Source organism: Pezoporus occidentalis, unplaced genomic scaffold (assembly GCF_034315485.1).
Source record: "Pezoporus occidentalis ecotype Australia unplaced genomic scaffold, CSIRO_AGI_Poc_V1 ctg52, whole genome shotgun sequence".
Taxonomy (NCBI): Eukaryota; Metazoa; Chordata; class Aves; order Psittaciformes; family Psittacidae; genus Pezoporus; species Pezoporus occidentalis.
Window position 1 is genome coordinate 3,481,609 of NW_026915858.1, and position 21,518 is coordinate 3,503,126.

Below are 21,518 nucleotides of genomic sequence, written 5' to 3' on the forward strand. Positions count from 1 at the left end.
TATGTGTTACTCTATGGTTTTTATTATCAACTCTATCACATCATTAAAACACAGGTCAATTTTCCTACACAGCTGAATACTAAATTGGAAAGGAGAGAGAGAAAACAAGACTGTAGAAATGGGCCAAAAAACTCTAGGCCTTACAGAAACTTTGATGATGAGAGTAGATGGAGTCTTATGAAAAATGTGTAGTGGGTGTTTAGGGAGTTCTGAGAATGGACAGTGGCTCATTGACCCCAACATTTTGGAACTGTTGATCTAAATCTACTGTCTGTGAACGTTAATACCACATACTGATAGAATTTGAGTGCCACTATGACTTGTGCAGATCTCAGTACTGTGGGCTTGTTGTATGTCCAGGAGAACAGTAGGGAAATACAACTAATCTTCTTCTTTCTTGCTTGCTTTCCATCTCATTACATTCTTCATATATGCAGAAGACAGAAAATTACAGTAGGAATTCAGAAAGAATTATGCTGAAAAAATAAATTTATAGTGAGATTCAGATGCTTTTGGTAGAACAGAGTGAGTTATCAGAGAATCAATGTTGATATTAAAGTTATTCTGCCATGAACTGGTGTCATTCTATTCAGTTTCATGGTGCTGCTGCAAAATTATATTGAAGCACATGAATTCAGAATGCATAGTACTCTTCTGAAAAAGTCATATTTAGAACTGAGCAACAGGCATGCTGTCATACCTGTGGCAGGATCTTTAATTACTAAAATTACAGGAAATCTGGAAGAGTTGGAAGATATGTTGCACTTTGAAGTGTTCAAGTGAGAAAGGTCATCACTGTTCTGATGAAACCTTTATCTGCACCTACTTACTTTTCTCAACAATTTTTTAGTCCAAACAGTTTCTAATATTTATTTTTTTTAGCACACACATGACAACAACTGCTTTCATGTATTTTGATTTAGGCTATGGCTAACTTCTTTTCAAAGGTTTTAATAGATACCTTGCAAAAATTTACTCAGATGTTTGTGTGGTGGCCAATTCTCATCTGAAAACTCTTAGTTTCAGTAAAATGTGTTACCAAGCTAAAATGCTTCTATTCTTTGAACTTTAAAAGCTAATATTCTGAGGGTGAGCTGATGTACTGTTGGCTGATGGATTCATTTTCATTGCTGTTATTTCAGTTCTGCCATAAAACAGGCTCATATGGGCTGCTTCATTTCACTGGTCTCCTTAAGAATACCATAGACAATGTGTAAATGTTGAGCATCATGTTGGCTCTGCCATACATCTGCTGGTAAGGAAAACCAAGCAGCAGCAAAAGTACCAGCAAAGAGCCTTGGAGTTATTGGCAGGCAGGAGTTTCATGGGAGAAGCCAGAAGAAACCTGTCTTCCTGCCACTGCCAGCACCGAGGATGGACACATGCGTGTAATCTTCCTTCGGCAGCTGAAAGATCTGAAAGAAAGGTCAAACAGCTCTACCTCTTCTTTTTGGTAAACAGGAAACCCTGGTTCAGAGATAAAAGAGACTTCCCTTTCTTCTCAGCTGCAGGAAGTGGAGTGGCTTCACGAGAGCATTAGGGAGTTTGCTTCAGGTCGAGGACTCCCTGAGCCCAGGGTTGGGAATCTTGGTTCACTTTCTTCCTCAGTAGATGAAATGCCAGCAGGGATAGGCTGGACCAAATCCTACCATGCTCTCCAGGACTTAAAAAAAATCTAGCTTGAAAGTAGGGTTTAGTCTGCCTGAATTAACATTGGCGACATAGACAGTGGGACTGAGTGCATCAAGATTGCTAATGACACCAAGCTGTGTGGTGCAGTCAACACACTGGAGGAAAGGAATGCCATCCAGAGGGACCTTGACACTCTTGTGAGGTGGGCTGTTGCCAACCTCATGAAGTTTAACCATGCCAAGTGCAAGGTCCTACACCTGGGTCAGAGCAATCCCAGGCACTGCTACAGGTTGGGCAGAGAAGAGATTCAGAGCAGCCCTGTGGAGAAGGACTTGGAGGTGTCGGTCAATGGGAAACTGAACATGAGCCGGCTTCAGTGTGCGCTTGCAGCCCAGAAAGCCAACCTAGGGTACACCTGAAGAAATGTGACCAGCAGGTCGAGGGAGGTGATTCTCTCCCTCTCTCCACTCTCTTGAGACCCCACCCAGAGTACTCAGTCCTAGAGTGCTCAGCACAGGAAAGACGTGGGCCTGTTGGAGTGAGTCCTGAGGAGGGCTAAAAAAAATGATCAGAGGGCTGGAGCACTTCTCCTATGAGGAAAGGCTGAGAGAGGTGGGCTTGTTCAGCCTGGAGAAGAGAATGCTCTTGGGACACCTTTTAACAGTCTTCCAGTACCTAAAGGGGGCCTGAAAGAAACATGGCCATAAGTAGATGCTATGGGGAAGAGTATGAGAAGCAGGGTATACAGGCAGATTGAAGTTTATAATTGCAAAAGACAAAACTGCTGTTACCTCGTGTGTATTTAAACTTACTTTGGCAGGTGGGTCCTGGGATCCTGCTGTCTGAAGCATTCCCAAGGTCTGTCTCTGTCCATCCGTGTAATCCTTGCAGGCAGCGTGGCTTAAGTGTTGCAAATCCAATGTGCCACTGAGGTAGCCAGTGGCCCTGAGATGGTAGCTGGAACACAACCACAGAGCTGAACCAAGTCCTTCCCAGGAGAGGCAGCAAGGCTCAGGGAATAGGAGGCCAAAGCAGCAGCCAGAGGCCTAAGGATGTGGGAGGGACGTGTTGAGGTAAGGTCACGCTAAGGTCTGATTTCAAGAATCGGGAAGGTTATGCCAAACGTAGGCATGTTTCAATATATGGAACGTGTGCTTGTTAGCATCATGGGTAACGCGCTGATGCCATGTTCACAAAAGTCAGTAAGGGCCCTGGCTGTGTGAGGTGAATTCCTGGTGAGGGTGAGAGCACTGAAATGGAGTCAGGGCATGTTACTGATTTATTTGCACACATGGACCAACTCTGACGGGGCGTCTGATCAAGTGGCATTCAGGGCAGTCCTTTCTTCCAGGCGCCTCAGCTGAGCGCCAAAGCCTGGCTCTGCAGCTCTGAGAATATACTTGCAGCAAGGAGCACAAACTCTCCAGGTCAGATATAAGGAAGCAGCTCTTCCCTGTGAGGGTGGCGAGGCCCCGGCACAGGTTGCCCAGAGAAGCTGCGGCTGCCCCATCCCTGGCAGTGCTCAAGGCCAGGCTGGATGGGGCTTTGAGCAGCCTGGTCTAGCGGAACGTGTCCCTGCCCGTGGCAGGGGGTTAGAACTGGATGAGTTTTAAGGTCCCTCCCAACCCCAACCGTCCTGAGTCTGTGAAACTCTCCTGTGCTTGCAAAGCCCGTCAAACCCGAGCCCTTTGTCGCGAGTCGAGTAACGGGGCACAGCGCAACTCGGGAAGGGGCTTGCAGCCACCAGGCAGCACCAGGCTCGAGCACTGGCGCCGGCGTGCGTGCTGGGAGCCAATGATGGGACACGGGCGTCACGGCCGTTTTGAACACTGGCGTTAAAGCGGGGTGAGGGGGGGGGGTGCCTGAACCGTTACGTGCGGCGCACCCCACCCGCGCGCTGACGGGCAGGGCTGCACGCGAGCACACTGCCCGAGCCGCCGGGGGAAGCCACGCCCCCACCCACAGGGGTTCCCCCCGCCCCCCGCTCCGCCAGGCGGCGGCGCCCATTGGTTGCTGGTGCTCACGTCATACGGCCCATCGCCCACGCGCGCACCGGGGCCGGCGGAGCTGTGGCGGCGGCGGCGGCGGCGGGAGCGGAGGAGTCAGGTGGGGCGCGGCGAGGGGCGGGGCCAGGGGCGGGGCCACGGGGGCTGCGTTGCCCGGGAGACGAGGGCGGGCGGGGCTGTCCCGCCATGGGCTGCCGGGACGCTGTCAGCGGGATAAGAGCGGAGCTGGGGTTCGGGCGCGCTGGTTCTGGCGGGGCGAGGAGCGGGTAAGGGCGCGGCGGGTTTCACCGCCTCCGGCCTTGCGTTGCGGGGGCTCGGCTGGCTGCGCGGGGCCGGGTGGGAGGCAGGAGGCTCGGAGGGCACAAGCACGAAGGGGCGCCCCGCCACGGGCCGGGAGCCGCGGTGCCTGGGCCGGGGCGGGTGGACTGTCTTGTCAGCCAGCGCCGGCCGCCGCGCCCGTGCGAAGATGCCTGCTGGTTGCTGCAGGGCGCTCAGAGCAGGCTGACGGCGGCGGCTGTGAGAGGCGGAAGAAGCGGCCGCTGGTGGCGCAAGCGGGGCCCTGCCCGCCCCGAGGCTCCCCGGGGCAGGGGCCTGGCCCGGCCGGGCCGCGCTGTCCGTCGGCGGCGGGGGGTGGGAGGGGAGTGCGTGCTCGGTTCCCGCATGCTTCACAGGGACTGGGGTCGGGGTTGGCCCTGTGTTTGGTAGCTTCGGTGAGGCGGTTTGCGGCCCGCAGTGTTTCTTCCTGCCTGTGACCTCTGCTTTGACAGAAAAGCAACATGTAATTCTGTGTGCGGGTGGTGTGTGTTGTGCGTTCCTTCCCGTGTTGCCGGGATGCTGCGGGCTCCGCGTCACGGCAGGCTGTGCTTTGTGATGCGTTTGTGCAGTACCGGAGCGCAAAGCTGCGCTGACAGCAAGGCGTTTGTCGAAGGCAGGAGATAGCAACTGAAGAAAAGCAGATCTGGGTTATGCAGGGAAACGCGATAATGTTGATGGACGTGGAATGCTGCAGTCGCAGCACCTGAGCCATCCTTTCCTTTTTTTAATCGATGACTGAACAGAGAAGCAATGAGAACTCTTCCAGGTGGTTTCTGAGCATGGGGAAAATGTGCGAAGTTCCTCTTGGGGGAGGGGGGGTGGGAAGAAGGAATAGAGTTGGGCGTTACTTGGTATCCCTAAATGAATTGAAGAGCTGCCTTTTACTTACCTTTAGCGTGTGAGAGAAGACGGAGTAAGCAGGTGCATCACTGAGACAATAAAACTTCTTGTGTAAGAGAAAGCTTAAGTAAGCTGAAGAAATTCAGAGGGAGGATGACATCACCAAATATAGTGACCTAGGAGCTGGAAAAGCATCTAATGTGGTTATAAATGGGAACGGGGTAAAGAGGAAAGTGTGGATGTGAGACTTCTTAGTTGTAGTAGTGCTACATGAATCGGTAAGAATCCTTATTAAGATCTAGAGAAGCTTAGAATTAGTGACACAAGACTGCATCACTAGCAATTGTACTGTTGCTTATGAGGTGCTGGGAAAACCTTTGACAGAAAAAGAAGAAGGGACATCTGTTTTAGTCATTTATCACAATAGGGCTACACTGTGTTAAGAATTTGGGAAAATACTCTTAGTCTCCTTCCTGCTTTTAACTGCAGGCTCACACACTGGTAGTGGAAAGAAGAAAGTATCCTCTTGGATGCCTTAGAAAATCTGTGATTTAGTGCCACTGAGAGTTTCTGGTGGGCGTTTAAAATAGAGTGAAAAATTAGAATGCCTTCATATTTTGTCATTAATAAGGAAGAAAAAAAAATCAGCTGTTTGTAGGGTATTTTAAGTTTACTCTTTTAGCTCATTGTCCTGTCGGCAAAGAATCTTGCAAGCTAAGCGCAAGTAGCTTTCAATGCCTCTACTTCTAAAACCAAAGTTAATAGTAAATGAGACCTCAAGAAGCCAGTCATCACTTGGTTTGTAAGACTGCGTACAGATTTCTTAAGAGGAGTTTCTTTAATGTCACTCTCTGCTTTCTCTTTTCTCCTTCCCCCATTACATTTCTTTTTTTTTTTTACTGTACTCAAAGACAGCTTTCCATTAAAATGTTTAATCAATCATAAGATTTTTTTCTGTTAGGCTAGTAATCATTTAATTAAAATTCTTCTTAGATGCTTCTTTTGCTTTTTCCTTTCTCTTAGTCCCTTGTATGTTTTACTTGTGTCTCTGCATCAGTTTTTAATGCAGTTTAAGACAAGAGAATAGACTGTCAGTGCCTTGAACAATAGTATAGGAACTGTTGGAAAGTAAGACACTTGATACATAAATATCAGAAAAGAGAAACTGCATACTGAAAACTTATTTAAAGTAAGTTGCTGCTTTTGTTTATTTCTCCTTACAGTTAAGCTCAAAGAGCATAAGCAAGTACTTGGAAATATGAACAAAACTTGAGGAAGCTATCAGTTCTGTATTTTTATTGTTAGTGATTTCTTTAATAGACTGTATTAATGTACAGTTGTACACCCTTATAGCTTCTGCAGGGAGCTAATTTCCTTTTTACTTGAAGAATTTTGACAATTTCATGCTAGTATCTTTTCAAATAAGATGAAGTTGCACATAGAGGAATTCTGAAGCAAAACTGGCTTTAATACTTGTCTTGTGTGGGCAGAAGGGTACAGAGGGAATGTGGGGTGAAATGATTTGGTAAGAGGATTCTGTCAGCCCAGGAGGTGCTTGCTGTCCAGGACATGCTTGCTTGTCCTCTGCAGGTGAATTTAAGTCCTTTGGAGTGAACAGTCTTCATTAGCAAGACCTCATTAATATCTATTGATTCCTTTTTAAGGCCTTACATTTGAACAAGTATTTTAGTGACTTGTTGAAACTGGTGCATGGCAGTGTCTTGCTTCTAGATAAAGCACTCTGTACTAGAAGTGATACTAGAATGTGTTAAAGGGAAGGGAAAGAAGAAAGTGCTGTGTGAGAACATGCTGTCTTGAGGATTTTCTTACTATAAGCTGTTGGTTCTTTATGGTTCATGTTTGCAGCCTGGAGTTACCAGGATGCTGCAGGCTCCGTATTACAGCATGCTGTGCTTTGTGATACTTTTCTGAAGAACCAGAGCACCCAGGAAGCTGAGCTCCTTGGTTTCTTTTAAAAGCATCACTGTGCTCCATGTAAAAGTATGGGAGCATGAAGTATTAAATGTGAGGTGGGAGGAGAGAGTTCCTGGTTCTGGAAACCTGTTACCTTTCTGCTTTCCAAAGAGAAAATTGGGAAAGTGAAATATCAGAGGCAATTACTGTCAGGTAATGCCAGTGCAAAGCTTTATTGGAAGTATTAAAACTGATATTAACTTCATCCAGTTTTATTTCAGCAAATGCCTAACTGCGTCTCTAGTATTGTGGAGGCATTTACTGAAGATCTGTGAAGAATTTGGGGGGGGGGGCAATAAATGGCAAAAAGCATCAAACAAGATCTGTTAACCTCAGTAAGCAACTGATTTGGTTAAATTTTATTGTAGTAACTGAAAGATGAGTAACGAGTAACAACAACAGCAGTCTGAAGAGATGAATAGTTATCACTATTAAGATCAATAATTCTTAATTCTGGAAAAGTGAATTGGTAAGGAAAATATTTAAGACTTAAGGATATATTCCTGATAGTTCATAATTGTATTGCAGCAACTGATGGAACTCCAACTTTGTTATACTTTCATTATAGTGTTTCAAAAGTTTAATTTTGTCCAGTTTTGGTTCAGTAATTTGACACTGGAATAGTCCTAAAATTAACTCAAAAGTGCAACTCTTTCACCATCCTATTATCCTTCCGTTGGAAGGCAAGGGTTTAACAAACCTATTTTCCAAGAATTGAGAGCAAAAATTCTTATGACTTGCTGTAGAGAAAAGAAAACAAAAGCCCCAATACGTAGGACTTTGTGTGCTACCTGAGTTATGTATTTATCTTTGTATTACTTGCAACTTTCAATTTTGAAGGGATATTTGAGTCGCTGAAGAGTGTGCGGTTTCTTTCTTGATTTTTATGTTTCAATTAACAAAAGATTAAAGGAAAGCACAATTTCCTTTATGTCTGGATATATAGATGAAATGCTGTGTGGGGTCTTTTCAACTCCAGAAATTACTCCTAATTAATCTGTAACTATTTTTGGAAGTCTAAATTATTCCAATTACAGTGTCAATTTGATTATTGGAGTCCTGCTAAATCCTTGGCACTTGCAGAAAAATTGTGTTATGTTTGGTTACTGGAAATACTGCTTGGATGTGTAAGTGGCCTTCACCTAGCACACTTCATCCATCTCCTGAGTCTTGTTTGTGTGTGCATGTGTGATAGACATTTAGTTTGGGGACTTTTTAAGCATAGTTTGCTTATCTTGTGCGTTGTTGAATTGATGAATTAAGGGTTTTCTCCAGTCGTTCAAAATTTTCTTAAATATTTTTCTATCTAGTAGTAGGTATACTGTGAAACTTTATACTCTAAGTCATTATTATGTGAAATTAAGTATAATTATTGATTATAGTTTCTCTATACTGCTTCACTTGAATGCTGTTTAAACTTTGAGAATAAAATTAAAATCCTAGCTGTTCCTTATTTGTACTCCCACTGGAGGAAAGCTACCTGAAGTGAGATGTTACATGACTAATTTTGCCTGTAGCTTTCTTGGTTGATGACTGGGTCTTCTGGGGGATGGTCAGTGCCAGAGGGGTCAGCACAGCTAGAATGAAAACTTCTTTTCTGCAAAGTCTGGGGGAAGCACAGGCTCTGCTTCCCTAAAGTGACTGAAGCTCTTTGTACTTGGCTAAGAAGCTGTCAGACTGAGCTTGGCAAGGATAACTGCGTATGAAACACTCAGATATTCAGGTAAAAACATACCTGTTTTAATACCACCTGCATTGCTGCCTACTGTCTTGTCTGCATTTGATTACTTGTAGAAATCACTTTTGGTTGCTTGTAAAACTGACCAGTTTTAAAGTCCCAGAAGCAGAGTTAGTTGTCATCGTGTTAACTCTGATCATTGGCCTTCCTCTCATTTAATTACTTTTAGTGGGCACTTTGAACACAATACTAAGATTTTACTTTATAGTTTTAATCCTCTAACAGCTAAGCTTTCAGTTTCAGTAACAGCCTTTGCTCATTCACATCCCTTCAGCAGAAATGCTTCAAGATGCTGCTCAACTTCATTTTGCCTCTTTCATGTATCTGAGTATTGGTGCAATCAAAACTTATAATCTTCTAAATTGCAGAAAGTTTCTATGGTCATGATTTATGAAAAGGTTTCTATGATCATTGAGTGGTACATCTGTTGTTTAAAATAATCTCCAGGTAGACTCAGTGTATGCATGCTTGTAGTGTGGTCACAATTACAGTGATTTTGCCAGTTGTACTGGAGGCCACGCTATCTGCCGTGCTGCAGGTTAATGTAAGATGGCATTCACAAAGTCTGCATGGTCTGTGCAGGCTTGCTGCTGGAGAGACCCTGAACTTCTGACTGACCTTCTGTTGTAGCCTGCAGCTTTCCTTTCACTCTACAGAGTCTGTGGAGGTTATTGATCTCCAGATTTAGTTATTAGTCATTGCTACGCAAGCATGGCTGTTGAGGCTTGGTCTGTAGTCTGTTTGTGGGATAAATATCAAAAGCTAAGGTTGAAAGAATGTTTAGGACTATTACCTATATATATTTTAATTTGAAGAAGAACGTGTTAGCAGTCTGTGAGTAGTGTTCAGAAAAAGGCTCACTTGAGAGCTATGCTGTTTCAGCCTTTTCCCTGCTGAATTATTTTACAAATCTTCATCCTTCACACAGCTTATTTTCTGTCTTGTGGTGGAATGTTTGTTGATTCCTTTCTCTAGTATTATGTGTTTCTTTTAGGTGTTGTCCTCTGGAACTCCAGATAAGATCTGGAACAGATCCTTGTCTTCAACTCTACTAGCAAAGCTTGCTTTAACATTTTCATGCTGTTGGTAATACCTTGGTATTCTTCAGTGTGTTATAGCTGGTCTCCATGATCGCAAATGTATTTGTTTCTAACATATTTAATGTTGCAGTAATTATCTTTGAAGGCCCCCAGCTTTCCCCGTGCCTCATCTAAGGAATGTTTATTCTCTGTGCCTGCATGCGTTGGTCTGAAGTATGGGAGTTTTAAATGAACTGGAATGGATTTAATGTGGTTAACTGTATTATAGTTACTGATTTTAGATCGTATAAGATCACAAGCTAAATATAAACTTGATTAGTGTATGTACAGGCTCAGTGCATTACTTGAGTGTGTAGGTGGTTGGTTGAGAGCTTTCATTAGTGCTGTACATTTTATCTTGTAGATGAATCATCTTTCATCTTTAGCTTCATTTCAGACTCAAATGCTTTCACAGGTGTTTTGTATTGTTTGATGACTAAATAAAATTTCATGTTACTTGAGAAGCTGTCCCCAAGCATTTTTGTAACATGCAGCTAGCCTGTGTGATTCTTTGCCATTAACTCTGTCTCAATGATATTTCATACAGACTCAAAAGGAGGAAATTGTTGGTAATCTGCTAACTTGTAAAGGGGATACAGATCTTTATAGCTCAAGGCAGAACTTGATAACCTTCTGAATTTTAGCAAGAACAGCCTTCCTGTCACTGATAGCTTAATCTCTGGTGCTACTTTCTTAGCATATAGTTGATACTACATTGCACTGTTCCATTATGTCAGCTTGCATTTGTTGTCATTGCAGTGAACACTTCTTGAAACTGCACCAAAGACTCCTATACACCTTATTCTAAAACTCTTTTTCCAAATAAGAGTCAGATATGTCAAGTAGGTATTATGTGGAAAATCTAGGATGACATGGAACTAAAATGTGTTATTTTTTTTGCCAACACATTTTTCCCTTCCCCTTTCTTAGATGTTGGTACATGTAGTCAAAATTTTTGATAGTGTGTTATACAAGTAGTCAGGTGTCATTTAATTCTAGTTCCCCAAGGTAAGAGTACTTTCCAAGAAGTACATATTAAGCACAAATGGGGTTTGGTGGTGCTATTTGTGTCGATTTTCACAAATTCATTTTTAAAGCATCCTGAAATTATAGCAACAGAATGATCTACTTGTAAAAGCCCTGTCATGAGGTAATTTTTTTGCAAGTAGACTTAAATGAAGAACAAATCATGTGAATACTTCACAATCCAGTAGAACAAGAACTTGTAGATTAAGTTAATGTTGATGAAATGCTGTTAGTATTTCACTGCTGTAAATGTCTCAGTAGCTTATGATGTACTAAAAGCTGCATCAGAAAATCATTGGTTTGACTTTAATGCGATATTCTTAAAAATTACTCTCATTACAAAGCAGACCAATGAACAAAGTACAGTTGCTATACAGAATTATGCTAGGGATTTCATTTAAGACATGCAAAGCTGTTGTCCATGTTCCAAAGTATTACATTGTTGATGTGGTGTGACTGAGCACAACTAACACTGAAGAGGAATTAGGATGAGAGGGGGTTGTTAACCCTCTCAATCTCTAAAGCTTGCTAGGATGGAGTAACATGTAGGTTGGCTTCTACCATACTCTAGTGTGTGTATACATATATATATAAAAATACAGCTGTGCATTCTCTCTCCAGATTGTGAGGCCTTGGTAGGCATGGGCTGTTGTTGAGATCCTAAATTTTGCCTGTAGCTTTGTGATGGTAGAATATTCATTATAATCATAATGATTATGGCTTTAACCTTTGGAATTACAGACCTTTAAAGCATCATACAAAACTGCATATGCCCAACTTTATTTTTAGATCTCTGGTGCATTGCTTATATGTGGAAAAGTCTGCAGTTAGTTTGTGTGTGAACTGGCTTCCTTTTTGGGTGCTCAGACCTTTTATCACTTGATCTTTTCTTGCCAAGTTATCTTACAGTTTTGGTAGTCCCTCTTTTGTCAACCTTTGAGCACAGTTCATTATACCTTAATGTTCTTGACTTTGTTTCCAGTCACCTGTGTGCTGATACTAGTTACAGTTTTTCTATAGTCAGTGGCAGCTAATAAATTAGAAACTTGCTGGTTTGAGATGATAGCCTCCAGTGCCATTGTAGGACAAGCTTATGTGCTTCACGGCCATTAGTACATTTTGCATTTAAGGAACAGACATCTTTGTCAGATACACAGACTAATGAAATGACGGTATACAGTGGAAACACTGAAGCTGTAAATCGGAGTTCATTTAATGGACGTCATGTCTTAAAATCACACTTCGGAAACTGTTAAACAGGAAAACACAGTTGTGGGTAAACGAGGTGTTCTGGGTTTTTTTGTTTTTTTTTAATCTGTAAAAATATTGCATATATATTAATCTGTTATGCCTTTGAGTTGAGCTTCTGTCATTCATTCACAGCTGTTACCAGTAATTATGCTAGAGAAAAGCAAGATTCTAGAAACAGGCTGGGGAGAGCATGACTTAAATACTTATGGATCAGAATATATCCAAGGATACAGATCAAACTCCAGCAAATACATTTTAGGTTAACTTTGCAAAAATAAACTGGCCAAGTTTGGGAAGCGTGGTCTGGAAGAAACTTTGTGCCCAAAGAAATTACCCATGTGCTTCATTTCTAATTGTTAAAAAACAAGAGGCCTGAAAGTACACGGCAAATGATTTGGGGTTAAGGAAGATTTTGGATTTCTTCTTCACTGATATTCAGGGAGGTGCACCACAGGTCTGGGTCTTGATCAAAAGAATGACATCTCTGAAACCGTTTGAGTTGACCTGCTTGTACATGTAATGCCACTTTGTGTATCTCTAGGTGCCTGTAGCCTTGGGTGTGTTTTCTAATTATGAGTTTGCTGACTTGCTTGTAGATATCTGACAGGTATTTTGGAAAGTGCCTCTTTCTTTAATGTTTTAAATCTAGCATAGTATTTGTATGATCTTTTACTTCCTTGGCATTCTTATTCTACAACAGGAATGGTTAGTTTAGCCATCCATGTCACAGTGTTTCCTGACTATACGCAATATGAAAATGAGGGTTTTTACTACTTTAAAGGCTTTTATTTTCAGAAAGCATAGATAATGTAATTCCTTAAAATTCTTCCCCACCCTCCCCCAGTGGAAGATACAATATTTTCACATCCACTTAGAGACAGAAATTTTCTAATTCTTAGATTGTATAAGCACTGAGCTTCATGGACTAAATTTTGTTTTAATTACCTAGGCAGCAGAACACAAGTAGACTGCATACTTACAGGAGGCTTAAAATACTTTAGTATTGCAAGGCAAGCATCCCACATAGGTGAGGTGGGAGTTAAATATACTTCTGATCTTACATAGAAGTAATATTAGTAAGATTATGTATGTACAAACACCTGCATGCACAGCAACACCATTGCTATGAAGATCTTAACATGTCTTTCAGTGTTCATTAAAGTAATGCTTGTTTACCATCTTGTGAACTTGACACCCTTTTCCTTGGTTAGCTAAAGGGATATTGCATGTGCTATTTATCCAGAAGTACTAAGCATTTTTATTTTTCACCTTTTTATTCTGGGGAGAGAGACTCTGAGTAACTTATTTGGATGTCATACTCATCTAATGAATTACACAGAAGACTAAAAGCTAGCTACTGAAGGCCTTGATAAAATAAAGGATTTTTTCAGAAGTAGAACTGTGCCAAGAAAATGGACATCTACCTGCACTCTTATGATAAATTCTGTATGTTAAGAGGTTTCTTTGCACGTGCAGCCTAATGACTGGAGCAACACTGCCTTAGTATGTTTTAATAAGATGTCTGCTTCTGTAACTCCAAATAGTTAATAATAGGAGAGAGAAGGTGGTTGGAAATTGAGTAAGTATGAGCTCTTTTGTGGAGCTGGAGTGTTGTCTGGTGTCTCTGTTTTGCAAAAGAACCAAACATGAAGTGTCGTGGTTTTGCTGTTGTTTGCTCATGTTTTTGAATATCAGAGTTGTTGGATGGTTAGCAAATGTTCTCTGCCTTTTATAAGCTAGCTTTTGGCTGATTGCCTTGTGCTGTAAAACAAGGCATCAAAGCATCTCAAGTATCTCAAGTTTTCTGTTGATGCTCTGCTTGAATTGCAGGTTCCTGTTTTCTTCAAAGGCTTGTGTGTTGCTCACGCTGTGTAACCTATTTTGGCAATGTCAGCTGTGTATTTGTTTGTAGCCTGGTTAAAGTTTTGAATGATACCAAAAAGAAAATGAAGTGTGCTGATCTCGGCAACGTGATAGTTTGAAGCTTTGCTTGCATTTCACCACTAAGTACAGACCTGAAGGCTGCACTATAGGGTATGCTCCAGGCCATGCTGGAGTCATATTCCTGTTGCACACTCACATGCTCTAATTTCTTTTTCTTCTCCAGTTTGCGCAGAGAAATGAATCATATTGTTCCCTTATTGTTAACAAATTTCTTTAAATTTGGTGTCAGCTACTGACAACGTAAACTCTGTTTCTGTAATAAACCTGGCAATTGGTGCTACAATTACAAAAGCCTATTATGGAGTGTTAGTAATGTGCTGATGTTCTTCATTATGCCTGTTGTCCTCTGCTGACAGAAGCTTGAGCTTAAACTGAGAGTTTAACCCCAAAGTAAATCTGAACAAAATAACTTATATAATCATATTAATGTTAAAATCATTGAAGAGGTCACACACATTTTCTCCAGAGCATAAATGTGAAGTACAAGCAGTGAGTCTGGGGCAAGTGCTTTTAAAATAGAATTAATACTGTAGAAAGTAAATGTAGTGTTTATTGGTCAGTGATGACTCATATGTACATATACTTTATTCTAGAGAATGGGTAAAAGAGCTACAAGCCTTTGAACTGGAGGCCAGAAATAACTAGATTGACAGTGGCTTATAGAAAATATGTTTTGCAAAGTATTAATGCCTACTACAAATGCAACTTCATTGTACTTTGTACTCAAAAGGACTTGCAGCCATGCCATGTGTGGCTAGTGTTTGTCTCATCTGAAACGGAAAACTAGGGAGGTAAATTAATTATATGTTAAATATATCTTGTTAGGTATATTCTCTACTCTTCTTTGCATGACCTGTAAAATAGCATCTTGTAAATTTATTTTTCTTATGAGATTGGCTATAATTCCTTTGGTGCATGAAGATGCTCACATAACCAGGTTAAAAAGACTGCTTTTATTGAAGATGACATAGTTTGATACAGGAAACTAAGGCTTGCAGGTGCTTCAGATGTGCCATACATTACTTTCTTAGTACATTAGCACTTTGGCTTAGTCAGGCAGTCAAGCTGTGTGAACAGCACTCAGTGGCATGTTCATTTTAGACTGATATAATTATTCAGTAATGAGCCATTTGAAGGAATTTATTGACATTAACTTCACAACAGATAGGGAGTAGTTAAGTAGTTTTGGGTTTGTTTTTGTTTTTGTTTTTTTTTTTTGCTAGTGCTATAAAACTAACATTTCAAGAAGTTTTATAACTAAGTCTGTGGGGAGGAAGGTTTAATAGAGCATTAAGGGGGGCTGTTGTGTGACCTGGTGCCCACCATCAAACTTTCTGCCTCTCCTTTACTCTTGCTGTAGCTGTTGGCCAACAATTACTGCAAGTAGTAATTTAAATCAGTATTACCGGATTTGGACTTCAATTGGCTTAGTACTATATTTTATTACAATGCTGCTATAGTAATTTAATAACTACTACTTCTTACTGTATTACTGGACATTCCAGGCCTTTCTGGGCAATGAATTGCTGAAAACATAACCAAGTAAAAGGTCCTGTTCACTCTCATATACAGGGTACTAGCTCTGACCTTAAGCTTTTGTTGCATTTTCTGTATTTCTCATGTTACTAATTATAAGCACTATGTAAAGGTAGCATATCCATGATTCAGTGTTCAAGAGTGCTAAACTGGTCTTAATTTTTAGTTCTGTCCTTTAAATTATTTAAGAATGATTTTTTGTCTTTTAAAGGCTTCAAGTCCACTGAAATAAGTACAAGGCATTCCTGTACTTTGAGATGCTCAGGCAATGAGCAACTTGATAAAAATGGAAATAAGTTTTGGAAAAAAAAAAACAGTTTCAAGTGCAGGAAATCGATTTATACCACAATAGCAAATAGAAATAAGTCACTTGAGAGCTGGTGCAGAAAGGGGCCAGAGGGAAGATGTGCTATGGGTAGAATTACGAGGATGCTAGAAAGATGGGCATGAAGAGGAACAGATTAACTGTGAATGTCACATTATTCATGGTTAAGTGATTTATTCTTTTAAAGCTTGTGAGTTTTTTCCTTTTAGAAATAATAGTAGAAGTGTTTTTTATGAAATCTGATAGTAATAATCTTCTAGAGATGAAGAATGTGCCTATTTTTTCCCAGGGCAAGCTATAGGAACCCCTGACACAATGTGTTTTCCAAGTGTCCCATTGGGACTGTTCACTGTGCTGTGAACTGAGATTCTGGTACATTTCTTTCTGCTTTCATATGGCTTTATGTGTGATGGTTTAGATTTCATGCTTTTTTCCCTAATTAAGGTGACCCGTGATGTCTAATGAGGGGTGAAGGCATTCTACCTCAGTACAGGCATTTTGTGTAGCATCTGTTTAGGTATCACCCAGCAGTTAAAGATGTATCACTTTAAACAAGAGAAAAAGTCTGCAGTAGAGTAGTTCCAACCTGAAGCAAGTTGACTGGTATACTTTCTTGGGGTGAGATGAAATGCTACGCTCTGTAGGTTGTAGTATCAGCATACGATAATCTGCATCAGAAGTGTGACAGGCATCTGAAACCTTGGAGTAGGGGTGGATTTATTGTTTTTAAAAACCAAACAATGCCCTAGAAAACAACTCTGTAGAGTGTTTATGTTACAGCATCAGCAGGGCAAGTTGTTCACCAAGTTCTTTGAAAAGCAGTGTGCTTTAAGTGCTTGACTCACTTGTTGGGAAACAAGAAAGGGAAGAAGGTTGTCTGTGCATATGCAGCTTTTTTTGGTAGGATGAATAATGAGATCTCTTTCCAAAGACACATTTGTGCTGTCATTCAATTTTATAACTTAATTGCAGAAACAGAAATAGGTACAATTGAGAAGTAGCTAGCACTTGTTGGAGTGAGACATTCTAAAAGAAGCTCTTCATTATCCAGCAGTGTATCTCTTTACATTATTTTTTCTGCATTATAGATGAGAGGATCTGAATTCTTTACCAATTATATATGAAATTGTTGCCTTAAGAAGCCATGCTTGATGCCTTTTTGCATTAGCATCAATAAAATATCTTTTATCTTAACAGTGATGCTGAGAATTTACCCTTTTGCTAGAATATGGCAGTATATGTTAAATCCATGTAGCAGTGCAGGAAACCTGGAGACTGAATTTTCAAAGGGAAGGGCACTAAAACATGATGGACAGCATATTTTTACATCTTCTAATAGCCTGGTAAAACTGCTAAACCACTGCCTGCTTAAATTGATCAGTTGCAATGAATTGTGATAGCTGCATGGGTAGGTTAGTTTTCTGTGAGGCTGTGAATGAAAAGTGTTGTTCCCATGCACTCAAAGCAGGGAGCAAATATTAAGAACTTGCGTGGGGAACCTACTGTTTCCCTCCTTCCCCAAGGACATTTTTCCTGTAATGTTCATGTTTATCACAGTTTAAGTGTAAAGCTGAAAATTTCATTTTAAAATTAAAAACTCATAAATCCTTTAATAGTTTAGCTTAGAGCAAGGAATATAGGATGTTAGGGCTTCATGAATGTATTCTCTCTACAGCAGTCATTTTCCTTGAGTTATTATAGAACCTTTTTGCCCTTTGTGCAGCGCTCACAAAAGTGTATGTGGTGTATGTGTTGCTTTCTTCTGACTTTTTTTGCTAGAACATGTCCTAGGTGTAATTGTCTTGTCATTTCTGGCTGTTCTGGAGTGAACTGGGAGATTGCTTCTCCCTACAGTTATCATAGTCTTTTCTTAGTGAGTAATTGCAGATAAAATAGGGATAGCTTAAAATATTCTGTGGTGGAGGGGAGGGACTGCACTGCCTGTTCTGATCCTTTGTTAGGATTGGATGGGGCTAAATGAGTAGGAGAGAAGTAACTCTTAAATTGCTTGAGTGGTCTGTACAGAGCACATACAATACTGTTCCTTCCCAATTTTTTTGTTGCATCTTCCCCAGTCCTTAATGTAGTGTATTGGTTGTCTGTTAGGACAAAATAGAAGGGCAGGTTTAAGAATTTGTGTCAGCACCTGACTGCATAATTCAGTTTCCTGTACTATCCATCACTTGTACCTAGAGCTGCAGGTGCTTCAAGTATTATATATGCAGGTTGTAGTCACTCAGAATTCATACTGCTTCTGGAGAGAAGTGTTTAAACTTGCATACCAACCACATCTTACATTTTAAAAACTAGTGAACTTTATTATGTTAATTTACCTCTCAGGCACCAAGTGTTTTCTCTGTCATAGGATATTGGTTGTGCTCAGTCATAAGCTAAAAGTGAAAACTAGACCTTTAAAACTCAAAACCCCTTCAGGACTCTTCTTAAACTTCATATAGGTATCTTAAATGAGTTTTAAAAACATCATGGTTAAGATGCAATTTCTTTGTATTTTTCTCTTCTTAAAAGCAGGTGAACCAAGGTTGCTGTGTTTCCAGAACATACTTGTTTTTTCTTCCACATAGAAGATAAATGTGTTAAGCTGGCAAGGTAATTCTGGTAAGAATTTTCCCATTACTTCTACAGTGAATGTCGTTATAAGTATTCAGTCTTGTCCATAGGAGGAGCTTTCTAGTACCACTAGTGCTGCCAGACTTGAGCTTTCATACAGGGTCTTTTTTATCACCTAATAATTTCATGTGCATGTTTCTTGGTCCAGCAGTGTTAATCCATCTGCTATTTTAAAATGTTATATTTTAAGTTATTTGGCTCTGTTGCATATTCTATGCTTGCATATGAAGAAAATATTTGACTTTTTAAGATTTTACTTCAGCTGTTTATATAGAAATTAAAGGAATTTGATATACTGTAGTATCAATTGAATGGGGTTTATGTGGCTTAAATGTTCTGCTTTCTGTAGCTGCTGTCACTGATTCTTGTTTTTGTTTTTCCTTCCTCAGTGATACTCTTGAGAGTTTTTTTACAGCTGTGTCTTGCATTTCTTGGTTTGTTTGATTCATTTTTAAATGTTTCAACATGTACTAGTGCTGACCAACAAAGAATGCTGTGGCATGAGAGAAAACAAAAAATGCATTTTTATAAGAGTGAATAGACAAAGTGTTGAGGTCCTTGTGCACATTATCTGAAGTAAAATAATTCAGTTTGGGAAATAGTACCAATGCTTTTGGAATTTTCTCCTGGAAATTCTATTTGCAATAGAATTGTTTTGAATTAAGTACACTATAGCTGTGTCTGCCACCCACCCAGTCTTGCTTGAGGGAAAAGACCGAGTTGGTAAATCTAAAGTGTTGTATTTATGAAATTCCCACATTTATCTTAACTACTTAATTTTTTTCCCCTTGGAACAGTGTGTACTGTTGGAATACATAACATGATGGAAGATAATGTATTCAAATAAACTATTAAAGAACATGTTTTCTGTACAATGCTATGTAAGAGCTGCCTGATTTCCCTTTATGCTTCAGGTCAGATACCTTTTAGAAACAGGCAAAGGTTGAAGCTCAAATATATAGCTTACAAAGAAAAGCTGAAATGAAGTTATTAGCTTAGTGGGAGGGAATGTTGCATGTCACAGGCTTTTACCTGATAGATTTATAAAATGAGTGTTTGGGGTTGTGAGCTTTTTGCTGAAGTTGCACTGAAATAAAAGAAATTATCTAAGGTTATCCTTCCCATTCCCTCCCACATGCATTAGAATATTTATTCCTTAGTTCTACAGACACTCCGTGCCTTGGGGGCAGGTAGGGTGGGATACAGAGAAGAAACATGCCTCTCTTCCCAGCCCCCACCGTGTCCTCTTTCCATAAGGAATGTATTTTCTGACAGATTTAGTTTCTGTACTTTCCTCTACTTACAGCTCAGACATGAGCAGTGCCAGTAACTCACTGGCACGGGAATTCTTGACCGATGTCAACAGGCTGTGCAATGCAGTGGTGCAGAGGGCAGAGGCCAAGGAAGATGAAGAAGAAGAAACTCATATGGCAGCACTGGGACAATACTTGGTTCAAGGCCGTGGGTTTATTTTGCTTACCACACTGAACTTGACTATTGATCAGGTAATACTCTTTCTTACCAGGTTGTAAATTTTTATTGAGCTTTGACTGTGTGAATTTGGCTTCGTACTGGTTTTCTTGCCTTTTTATGATAAAGTGTGTGAGTTAATTGTGACAAGTAGGACTTCAAGAGGGTATATGTTTGCATTTGCATTCTGCCCTTCAGCAAGAAGAGAAAAAGAAAAATTTAGCTAATCATACCTATTTGCTGGCTGATGCTGATGGTTGCCAAGCTTCTGATTGAGGCATGTGTGAAGCTCAAATGCAGTGCTGGGTGGAAAGAGACAAGGGGTTGGAATTTTCAAGAGAATGAGTGCTTACTGAGCCTTCAGTGCAAACTGATGGTTCTTAATTTGAGAGGGTCCTCCTGGTTTAAGGTAATAAAACTAAAATATACATATTTTTATTTTGTTCATGTGCCATGAGATGTTTTTGTTCTTTAAGTAACATGCTTTTGAGCATAATAGAAAGGAAATATTTTGTGACTGTGCCACTGTGCATTATATTTGAAAAATCATGGCAGTCAGGTGAAGTTCCTGACAACTGGAAAAAGGGAAACATAACCCCCCATTTACAAGAGGGGGAAAATGGATGACCGAGGGAATTACAGACCAGTCAGTCTCACTTCTGTGCCTGGCAAAATCTTGGAACAGGTTCTCCTGGAAGGCATGCTAAGGCACATGAAAAACAACAAGGTGCTTGGTGACAGCCAGCATGGCTTCACTAAGGGGAAATCCTGCCTGACCAATTTGGTGGCCTTCTATGATGGGGGCTACAGAACTGATGGACAGGGGTAGAGCAGTTGATGTCATCTACCTGGACTTGTGCAAAGTGTTCAACACTGTCCCACAGGACATCCTTGTCTCTAAATTGGAGAGACACCAATTTGATGGATGGACCACTCGGTGGATAAAGAACTGGCTGGATGGCTGCACACAGAGAGTTGTGGTCAATGGCTCAATGTCCAGCTGGAGACCAGTAATGAGTGGTGTCCCTCAGGGATCGGTGTTGGGACCGCTCTTGTTCAACATCTTTGTCGCTGACATGGACAGTGGGATTGAGTGCGCCCTCAGCCAGTTTGCCGATGACACCAAGCTGTGTGGTTCGGTTGGTACACTGGAGGGAAGGAATGCCATCCAGAGGGACCTTGACACGCTTGTGAGGTGGGCTGATGCCAACCTCATGAGGTTTAACCATGCCAAGTGCAAGGTCCTACACCTGGGTTGGAGCAATCCCAGGCACAGCTACAGGTTGGGCAGAGAAGAGATTCAGAGCAGCCCTGCGGAGAAGGACTTGGGGGTGTTGGTCTATGGGAAAATGAACATGAGCCGGCTTCAGTGTGCACTCACAGCCCAGAAAGCCAACCGTATCCTGGGCTGCATCAAAAGGAGCATGACCAGCAGGTCAAAGGAGGTGATCCTGCCCTTGTGAGACCTCACTTGGGAGTATTGTGTTCAGTTCTGGTGTCCTCAACATAAAAAGGTCATGGAACTGTTGGAACAAGTCCAGAGGAGGGCCACGAGGATGATCAGGGGACTGGAGCACCTCCTGTATGAAGATAGGCTGAGAAAGTTGGGGCTGTTCAGCCTGGAGAAGAGAAGGCTGCATGGCGACATCATAGGGGGGCTGTAGGGACACTGGGGAGGGACTCTTCATTAAGGACTGTAGTGATAGGACAAGGGGTAATGGGTTGAAACCTAAACAGGGGAAGTTTAGATTGGA

At 41.2% G+C, this 21,518-nt stretch overlaps 1 protein-coding gene across 9 annotated transcripts in view; it reads left to right on the forward strand.

The window, feature by feature from the left end:
* Positions 1-3,766: 3,766 nt before the first annotated feature.
* Positions 3,767-21,518, forward strand: part of LYST (lysosomal trafficking regulator) — an 81,858-nt gene continuing 64,106 nt past the window's right edge. For 6 of the 9 annotated variants that reach the window (XM_062637412.1, XM_062637416.1, XM_062637417.1 and 3 more), the window contains exons 1-3: positions 3,767-3,904; positions 18,196-18,282; positions 19,601-19,799. In XM_062637412.1, the coding sequence (XP_062493396.1) occupies positions 19,608-19,799 (192 nt within the window). In that variant the 5' untranslated portion in view covers positions 3,767-3,904; positions 18,196-18,282; positions 19,601-19,607. Of the gene's footprint in view, positions 3,905-4,403; positions 4,720-18,195; positions 18,283-19,600; positions 19,800-21,518 lie in introns of those variants that run through there. The other 3 variants (XM_062637415.1, XM_062637414.1, XM_062637413.1) reach the window with 3 other exon arrangements.